Source organism: Branchiostoma floridae, chromosome 8 (genome assembly GCF_000003815.2).
Source record: "Branchiostoma floridae strain S238N-H82 chromosome 8, Bfl_VNyyK, whole genome shotgun sequence".
NCBI lineage: Eukaryota > Metazoa > Chordata > Leptocardii > Amphioxiformes > Branchiostomatidae > Branchiostoma > Branchiostoma floridae.
This window is the reverse complement of record NC_049986.1, coordinates 6,333,219-6,343,260: the sequence shown is the minus strand read 5'-3', so window position 1 is coordinate 6,343,260 and position 10,042 is coordinate 6,333,219. Positions and strand designations below refer to the sequence as shown.

At 42.8% G+C, this 10,042-nt stretch overlaps 1 protein-coding gene across 2 annotated transcripts in view; it reads left to right on the top strand.

Moving 5' to 3' along the window:
* The window catches only part of LOC118420890 (manganese-transporting ATPase 13A1-like), a 32,649-nt gene that overhangs the window by 593 nt on the left and 22,014 nt on the right, over window positions 1-10,042 (top strand). Inside the window, exons 2-11 of one of the 2 annotated variants that reach the window (XM_035827955.1) lie at window positions 702-791; window positions 1,731-1,924; window positions 3,034-3,153; window positions 4,792-4,970; window positions 5,751-5,857; window positions 6,496-6,625; window positions 7,395-7,450; window positions 7,812-7,938; window positions 8,565-8,702; window positions 9,736-9,856. In XM_035827955.1, the coding sequence (XP_035683848.1) occupies window positions 702-791; window positions 1,731-1,924; window positions 3,034-3,153; window positions 4,792-4,970; window positions 5,751-5,857; window positions 6,496-6,625; window positions 7,395-7,450; window positions 7,812-7,938; window positions 8,565-8,702; window positions 9,736-9,856 (1,262 nt within the window). Of the gene's footprint in view, window positions 1-701; window positions 792-1,730; window positions 1,925-3,033; window positions 3,154-3,183; window positions 3,574-4,791; window positions 4,971-5,750; window positions 5,858-6,495; window positions 6,626-7,394; window positions 7,451-7,811; window positions 7,939-8,564; window positions 8,703-9,735; window positions 9,857-10,042 lie in introns of those variants that run through there. The other variant, XM_035827956.1, reaches the window with a different exon arrangement.

Below are 10,042 nucleotides of genomic sequence, written 5' to 3'. Positions count from 1 at the left end.
GCAGGGGGGGGGGGGCTTGACCATATGTCACACGTACAGGTTGGACCGTACCACGTTACGTTTGTGAGGTAGAAGAAATATGTTAAGAATGCGGTTTTCGTATATAAAGAAAGGAACATGATCAAATGGACAGGTTGCAATCATAGTTAAAGATGAGTGGTATCAAAATGTTTGCTAATGCAGCATATGTAACTTTTTATTTTAATGGGCATTTATGATATCATAAGGTTTCTGATTCTGGAAATGATTTCTACTGTACTCACGGAGTACTGTAAAATTAATGCAGTTAAGTTCGCAGGGATTTAATTTGGTATTAGTGGGAAAGTGGAGTGTTTGTGTTGGTTTTAAGTTAGCGGTAGTTCCTTACACTGTAACTAATCACATACTGTAATGGAAAAATGTTTGCGGTGAATTAAAGGTTGCGGTAAGACTGCCTTGCGTAAACCGCAAACATTTCTGCATTTACGGTATTTGTGCAGATTTATGTTTCAAGACAGAAAAACATTGAAAAAAAAGTATCTCTTTTCTTGCCTCAGTATTTGTTTGCAAGCACTGAAACTGGCATGACAACAGTGCACCTTTCAAAACACACACCTGCACATTTTAAAACAAAAGCCCACAACTTGTATATTAGACACAGAAATTGAGAAAACTACCATTTCATTATTTGAATTAACTAGATGTGGATTTCCTTTCCACAGGCGTATGATCCCAGTAAGGCTGGGTGGGTGAAGGTTGTCCCCACTCCCAACAATGGATCAGCTGAACTGGTCAGACTACATCATGACAAGGTAATGGGACTTCTGTGATTGGGATATTTAGCACATGTTAGTGATACCATTCTATGGGTTGAAGTCGGCCATACAGTGGATATAGTATCGTTGGACTGTGGTTTCCTTTGTGTTAGATACAGCGATCACTTTCCCCCCTCCCTACCTTTACATTACCTAAAGCCCAGGTCACAACCCACCGTACGTGCAACTGCATGCACTCTACGTGCAAAAGCATGGGCAAATGGACAAAACACATGTACGGTAGGTTGTAACCACTAATACCACTATATATAAAACATGCCACGTGCCCCCCCCCCCACTACTTCACCACATTATTATATTTATAGTTTCAGTACTGTCCCCCTCCCCATTTGTACAACTATACTGCAGAATCATTTCTTATGCCCATACCCCCATCAGTACAGTCACTATACTCAAGAAACAGTTCTTATGCCTACCTCTCAAACTTGTACAACTGCATGTATAGTCAAGAATACTATATACTAGTATATAGAATACAACACAGTATATATATAATTCCATATCACCTGAGGTGCCAGCCCGACTGCGGGTCAGATCACCTGAAGGCCAGAGGGCAATCCGACCCGCTGGAGCTGGAGGGCTGGGACTGAGGATAACACTTATTCAATTGCCAAACTACTCACAAAAAAGATGAAATTTTACACAATGTGTTTCAAGTTTCAACCTGCGCCAACAACATTATTCTTTAAGAACATCTTCGACAAAGTTTGAACAAAAGAACTCTTGCACCTGTGAGCATGTTCTATCTAATTGATGGAAGCCTGTGTGATACAACTAAGAAGCCCGTGTGATACGGAAATTTATCATCTTGTCTGGAACACCTTAATGTTATGGTGGCCCAGGTATGACAGGAATGTATTCACAGTGGTTTAAACTTAAAGAGTCTTTACACAAGTTTTTGCCTTTGATTTTTAGGACAACGCCTCTGGAGCAGAGCAGATCTGGTTCAACTTCCAGAAGATCAAGTATGTGTACGACAGCGAGGAGAAGAAGCAGTTCCGAGCGGTGGAGTTTCCCGTGGACCTGCCGATGAAGGCGTACCAGGCCTGCCGAGGGTACCAGGACGAGGCTGACATCAGCAGGGCCAGCGCCAAATTTGGGAAAAATGAGTACGTACATGTAGTAAAACACATTATACTACTGTAACAGTACTCAGGGCTCAAAATACTTTTTTCTGCAAAAGTGCACTGGTGCAGGTAACAAAAACTAAAATTTAAGATTACCTGCAGTAGACAAATTTTACCTGCACCACTCTTAACTAGGAAGTATGGTTCATACTAGAATTGTTCAGGAACCATTGCTATTTATTCTTATATTCTTTATAGGTCACTAAGGTGATAACATTCAATGCAGCTAATATTCCATATATACCTACATCATAGGACATATGTGATATATGTATAAAACCCAGTACATGGACCTGTGCAGGCTAGGTGCAGGTATACCAGAAATATCTGCACAGCTCCAATTTTACCTGCATTAACCTGCATATGCAGGTGGTACTTCGAGCCCTGAGTACTTGACTCAGTGTTCTAGCCAGCATCGGTCCTTCTGTCCTTTGCCGGAATTTGCAGATGGAGACGAACAAATATTTTGCCCATTCTATACTCTGTGATGGAGAATAATTGGCATATAAAGGCATTAGTTGAACCAAACAAAGTCTACCAGCAAAATTTGCCCCTGAAAATAAAGGAAATAGTGTTTCAGAGGGTCTTGATTTCAAAATTTTCCTGGGGGAGCATGCACTCAGGCACCTTTGGATTGTTGCACCTTTGACAGGATTTACATTCAAAATCCAGGGGATGGAAAAAACACTGCTTGCAACTACTACTAAATCTCTTCAATCGTTTGCTTTCAAAGTAGTCTAACCATATCACAATCAGGCTTTTAGTCAGGCATGTGTCTAGGTGTCATTTGGACACGCTGTTCTAAAAGTAATCTGAAATTGGACGCACTAGACTCCCTTTCACTAGGGAGTAAATCCTCTGACAATCATGAAATTCTGACTAAACTTATATCTTACAGGCAGTGTTAAAACCTGATTTCGTGCAAGTGTGGAGGTAATATCTAAATCAGCATGACAAAGTTGCTGCCATGCTAGGAAACAGAATTTTGTATTTCATTTCAGGGATCAAAGTGGTTGAAATGCAGAGAGGCCTTGTTGTGCTCTTTAGATCTTCAAGTTTACTCATATCGTTGTTCATTTTTGTGTTCGCAGAGTCCAGATGGTTGTTCCAGACTTTGCGGAGCTGTTTAAGGAGAGAGCCACAGCTCCTTTCTTCGTGTTCCAGGTGTTCTGTGTGGGGCTGTGGTGTCTGGATGAGTACTGGTACTACAGGTAGGTACAGGTGTTCTGTGTGCGGCTGTGGTGTCTAGATGAGTACTGGTACTACAGGTAGGTACAGGTGTTCTGTGTGCGGCTGTGGTGTCTAGATGAGTACTGGTACTACAGGTAGGCACACTGTGTGGGGCTGTGGTGTCTAGATGAGTACTGGTACTACAGGTAGGCACACTGTGTGGGGCTGTGGTGTCTGGATGAGTACTGGTACTACAGGTAGGTACACTGTGTGGGGCTGTGGTGTCTGGATGAGTACTGGTACTACAGGTAGGTACACTGTGTGGGGCTGTGGTGTCTGGATGAGTACTGGTACTACAGGTAGGTACACTGTGTGGGGCTGTGGTGTCTGGATGAGTACTGGTACTACAGGTAGGTACACTGTGTGGGGCTGTGGTGTCTGGATGAGTACTGGTACTACAGGTAGGTACACTGTGTGGGGCTGTGGTATCTGGATGAGTACTGGTACTACAGGTAGGCACACTGTGTGGGACTGTGGTGTCTGGATGAGTACTGGTACTACAGGTAGGTACACTGTGTGGGGCTGTGGTATCTGGATGAGTACTGGTACTACAGGTAGGTACACAGTGTGGGACTGTGGTGTCTGGATGAGTACTGGTACTACAGGTAGGTACACTGTTTGGGACTGTGGTGTCTGGATGAGTACTGGTACTACAGGTAAGGTACAGGGAATACAACAAAATACTTATGATCTGCAGTAGGCTTTTAGCCAGGCATGCATTCAGGCATCATTTGGATGCACTGTTCTCAAAATGATCAGATATTGGGATGTACTAGCTAACCAGCTTAAAATTCCTGATTGACCAGGGATGCTACTAGGTCACTTGTGGTCACATTCTTCGGTTGAATTCTCTAAAACTCTGCACCATGGAAGGTGGATGCCCCTGGATCAAAGTCAAAGTCCTTCCCATGCCTGATGGTGAATAGGGCAGCACCCATCTCCATTTTAGGAGCCCTGGGCCATACAACTTTTGTGCAATCACTACAGCAGGGGGCTAGTCCACTGATAGTGGTATGTGTTCAACTTCGGATCCACACTCTTTCCTGAATGCTGAGTGCTAAGCAGAGAAAGCAGCTGTACCAATTTTAAAGTCTTTGGTATCTGCATCTGCATAGGGTACCCCCAAATAGCCCCACGTGGGGCATCGTGGGGGTGGGGGGGGGGAGCTGAGGTATGACTTGGTGGGGATCGAACTCACAACGTACCAAATGCAAGGCCAACACTATACCCACTCGGCCATCCCACGGTCAATGCTAATGTTTTCTCCCTGTTTCAGTATCTTCACCCTGTTCATGCTGGCGTCTGATGTTTTCTCCCTGTTTCAGTATCTTCACCCTGTTCATGCTGGTGGCTAATGTTTTCTCCCTGTTTCAGTATCTTCACCCTGATTATGCTGGTGGCTGATGTTTTCTCCCTGTTTCAGTATCTTCACCCTGTTCATGCTGGTGGCTGATGTTTTCTCCCTGTTTCAGTATCTTCACCCTGTTCATGCTGGTGGCTGATGTTTTCTCCCTGTTTCAGTATCTTCACCCTGTTCATGCTGGTGGCTGATGTTTTCTCCCTGTTTCAGTATCTTCACCCTGTTCATGCTGGTGGCTGATGTTTTCTCCCTGTTTCAGTATCTTCACCCTGTTTATGCTGGTGGCGTTCGAGGCAACACTGGTCCAGCAGCAGATGAGGAACATGTCAGAGATCAGAAAGATGGGGAACAAACCCTTCCTCATCCAGGTGTACAGGAACCGCAAGTGGAGACCCATCAACAGTGATGAACTGGTGCCGGGAGACATCTGTTCTATAGGTGAATCATTCATTCCCTCATTTTTATTTTAAAAATCAAGTTCGAAGGGCCTGATGAAGATCATCATGAAGATGAAGAGTGGCCAATAGGGATAACTGTAGCAAAATTTCTTCTCCCTAAGTCAGAAACATGAAGCATAGGCAAGCTTGACTTCACTGACTCAATAGGAGAGGCAGGGGTTACGAGGCTGCTCGGGAGATTCCCTACCCCATTTTGAGTGGGAATGGTTTGATCCACTCACACTGGGAAAGACCCCTACTCTTTTCAAATAAGTGCTGTAGGTTCTTTAATGTGCTCAAAATGTGACTCTCCTCAAACGTGTGACCTCCATTTAACGTCCTATCTGAGGGATAGCCCTGACCTAAGCTAGGTACTCATTTCCACCAGAGTGAAGTGAGGAAAGTCATGCAAAGTGCCTTTCCCAAGGGCACAATATCGGTGGCACAACAACTGATTCAAACCTAGAACCTCTCGGTTTTGAATAGAACACCCTGCTGCATTGCGCCACATGATGTGCAGATTTTTCACACTTCAGGTAGAGATAGACACAATTAAGGCTAGGAGCTCAGTGGGTATCACTCCACTGTCAGGGAAAGTTCACAAGATCATAGATCACAACATTGAGTATTGAACTTGGAACCAATTGGTTCTGAGCCCAATACTGTAACTGTTAGGCCACCAGCTTACCACATATTCATCTACATACATAGTGCTAAGAATAGTGTAGATGCAATAAGAATTTGAGTAACAGTTGTGTTCATGTTTTTCTTGTGTAAACAGGACGTTCCCAACATGACAACCCTGTGCCATGTGACCTGTTACTGTTGAGGGGCCCATGTATTGTGGATGAGGCAATGCTGACTGGGGAGTCTGTACCACAGATGAAGGTACTGCGTTTTTCATAGTAGGGTTGGGTACCTGTACAGAAAATTCGGATACCGGTGTGGTTCAGGTCCTGAGTATCAGGTCCACATCCGGACCTGAACTTGGACATGGACCTAATTGTTTGTGAAAACTTATGAATGGGCGATACTCAAAAGAATGGTCCAGTTTTCTACAAAAGAATCTGTTTCGCAGACTATCCAACACCCACTGGCATTTTAGAATCCTGTCTCCATGTAAACTCTGTAAGTTTGACTGTAGAAACTTCGCAGAAATGACTATTAACTCTGTCTACTGTTGTCTGTACTTCGCTCTTGCTATTTCCTTGAACCAGTAAGCACCAAAACTTTTTTTGATCTGTTTTTTTTTTTTAGACAGGTCCAACAAGAAAAAAAGTTTTTTTTTGTACCAGTACCCACCCCTAGTTTGTAGAGAAATATTTTTGCAGTGTTTTAATTTGATAGTTGCAACAACAATAAGCACGTTTGTGGTGTGTTGTGACGAAAACTACCAAACCACTGCTAATTACAATTACAATTACAATTACAATTAGTAGTATAACACATGCCTCTTCACGAAGTTCTTGTGAAACACCCTTATGGTAGCCTAGGTACAGAATGATGAAGTACTGTTGTTTTGTCAGGAGCCTGTGGAAAGCCTGGAGCCAGACTATGTCCTGGATCCTGATGTAGATGGAAAGCTGCACATCATCTTTGGAGGCACCAAGGTGGTACAACACACCCCTCCTGGGAAAACTGCAGCAGGACTGAAATGTGAGGCTGAATGTTCTACTTTCTTACTGTTACTTTCCCCTTAGATTATATGACTCACTGTTCTCACCAGAATTTTTTCACGGCATATATAATATAGGAGCATCTCAGTGCAGCAAAGCTAATGTGGTACACCATGCAGGTGTTAACATGGTAGGGAGTCTTGGGGAATCCTCCCCCTAAAAATTTTAAATTCATAACCCTTAGAAACAATATTATAGTGAAATAAAGCCTTGTAATAAAGATGGGTTACAAAACAGAAAAGTCACCTTCTTATGTTGAAACACAACATAGGGGCCCAAATCACAGTGTAGGGACCCAAATCATAGCATACACAGAGGATCCAAATCACAGCATAGGAGCCCCCTATGTTGAAAAGGCCTGGCAAGAACACTTTGACTGCTGTATTATAGTTCCTCCTACAGTTGTCAAGTGTTTACAATTGTCAAACTTCTCAAAGTAATCATAATCATCCCGCTAAACATTTGTTGACAGGTATACACTCACCCTACCTAATGCTAGTTCACCTTTATCCGCGGGGTAACCTATCTCCGTTGTTTTCAAAAGCAGCGCATTTAGGGCTATCATGCGGACGAAATGTGGGTTCAAACTGCTATATTTTGAAAATATTACAATTTGAAACAACCGTACGTCCACTTGATATCCCTACATGTGCTGTTTTGAAAAGCAACGAATGTAGGTTACCCCACGGATAAAGGTGAACTAGCGTTATGTGTAATGTCCTTAATTTACCATTGATTGTGATTTCCAGCTCCTGACAATGGCTGTATTGCATATGTGCTGAGGACAGGGTTTAACACCTCTCAGGTGAGTACACATTCTTAGTCAACTCTTTTGCAATGTGATGTACAAAAAGTTTTATTCGAGTTCTGATATTAGGCCACATTTTATGGATGACATCCTCTGGAGACCCCAAAACTAATGCACAAGGGCAAAAAAAAAGACCAGGAAAAGAAATACAGCCAGGCCAGAGGACTAAACATCCTGTCCTTTCTTTACCAGGCTTTGTTTTGTAGTATTGCCCATTCACAAACAAGTAGGTCCAGGTTGAGGTCCAGACCTAGACCTGAACCTCTGGACCTGGACCGTACCTGGACCTGAATTTTCAGTACTGGTAACCACCCCTAAATGTACGTAGAAGAAATTATATACATTTTGAATTTTACAGGGTAAGCTGTTGAGAACCATCCTGTTTGGAGTGAAGCGAGTGACAGCCAACAACCTAGAGACTTTCTTCTTCATCCTGTTCCTGCTTGTGTTTGCCATCGCTGCAGCTTCTTATGTGTGGATTAAAGGTCTGTTTAAGACTGTTACAAGTAGAGAATACTACATACATGTTTACATACATTTTTCGATCCTTTATTCAAAGATAGCTGCAGGTGCAATGGCCGAGTGGGTAGAGTGTTTGCCTTGCACGCGGTAGATATATAGGTTGTGAGTTCGATCCCCGGTCGAGTCATACCAAAGACTCTAAAAATAGTACATGCTGCTTTCTCTGCTTAGCACTCAGCACTAATGAGGAAGAGTATATGGGAGTTAAACACACATCACTCCCTGCAGACTAGACACTGCTGCTGTAGTGGCTTCACAAATGTGTGGCCTAAGGGCTACAGAAATGGAGATGGGCACCACCCCTAAGCATCTGTTACAAATGTACGGGCAGCTTTAACTTTTAACTCATCAAAAGATTAGAGCAAGTGTGTCCAAGGTCCTGTTACCACTCAAAAGGAGAGAATTGCAATAATGCCTCCAGTTGCTAAGGGGTGAACATTTGGGACTGTTGGAGTCAACTAAGCAGTTCTATTATGTGATTCGAAATAAATTTTTTAAAGTAAACTTATAAGTAAACATTTTATATTTATGTTATCTGTATATAATCTTGTTTCGATTACACTTAAACAAGTTCTTTATTCCCTGCCAGGTACTGAGGACCCAAAGAGGAACAGGTACAAGTTGTTTCTGGAGTGCACCTTGATCCTGACCTCAGTGGTTCCACCAGAACTGCCTATTGAACTGTCACTGGCTGTCAACACATCTCTACTGGCTCTCTCCAAACTTTGTAAGTACTACCACATGGTATAGGGCAATGCTTGAAATACCACACTTGCAAATGCAACCATATTTTGCTAGGTGCAACTTGATTTTAATTTAAACGTATTTAGAGTAAGTGCAGTGCATAACCCAAAATGTTGCAATCAGAACTGTACAACGCTTTTCCCCACCTATATACATGCATAAGGTTTTGTATTTATTACATTGATAAGATAAAACATAGTTATAGCCTGGGTACCATCCGGGTAGTAGTTTCTCCTATGTTTACTTCTGCTTCCCTTCTGGAGACCTGCACATTCAAATGTTAAGTGCTAACATCAGTTAAAGAGCAAATTAAAGAATGGGTTCTAGAGCGATTGCTCAATGACAACAGGCTCTCCTTGAAGTGGACAGAGGGCTTTTGGGAGTTGGAACGCCTGTTTAAATGAGCGCTTGAACCCATTGCCTTAATTCACTCATGTGTAGGGACCAATCAGTGCCCCTGTCCAAAATTTGGACAATTCCAGACGTTAACGACTGGTCAAGGTTCATGTAACTGGAAGTCAGAAAAGATAATGGATATTAGCTCATTTCAAGAAGGAAATATCTTGAAAGTCGTGCAACCTAAAATGTTGATGCCGCAATCTGGCTTTTGAGTCAGGTTGCAAAAACTACTATACTACCACAAGTTTTGTCTTCACTATTTGAAGTATTTCTTGATGTCCAGGGATAAACAAGTCCACTAGCCCTATTGTCCAGGGCAAGTGGAAGTGCTGTTCGGGCAAGTGCATGTCCTACCCCACTTGTCCGATCGGGCAAGTAAGATTTTTCCATTGATTTTAGTGCAATTTTGATATACTTGTTACTTTTTACAGTCATGACATCAAGCAATTGTCTATTTGATGGCTGGAAGTGAAAATGCATATACTAGTAGTAGTAACCGTGACATTTGAATTTTGGGCAAGTGAAAATTTGGTTCGGGCAAGTACATTTTTTATGTGCTTGCCCGATAGGACAAGTGGATTTTAGAAAACTTGTTCAACCCTGATGTCTTTTCTCAGATGTGTTCTGTACGGAGCCCTTCAGGATCCCGTTTGCAGGGAAGGTTGACATCTGCTGTTTTGACAAGACTGGGACCCTGACTTCAGACAAGCTCACTGTGGAGGGGGTGGCAGGGCTTGAGTAAGTAAAACTGTTTGTTTTCATGTTTGTTTGTTTGTTTTGCATACCTGGTAAACTGCCTCATGGCGTTACACACCAGTTTGGACTAAACAGTTCAAGCTGCATATCCAGACAAATTCATTTGATCCACTCACGCCGGAAAGGTCCCCTACTCTTTTCGATAAGTAGAGTGGGTTCTTTAAAGTG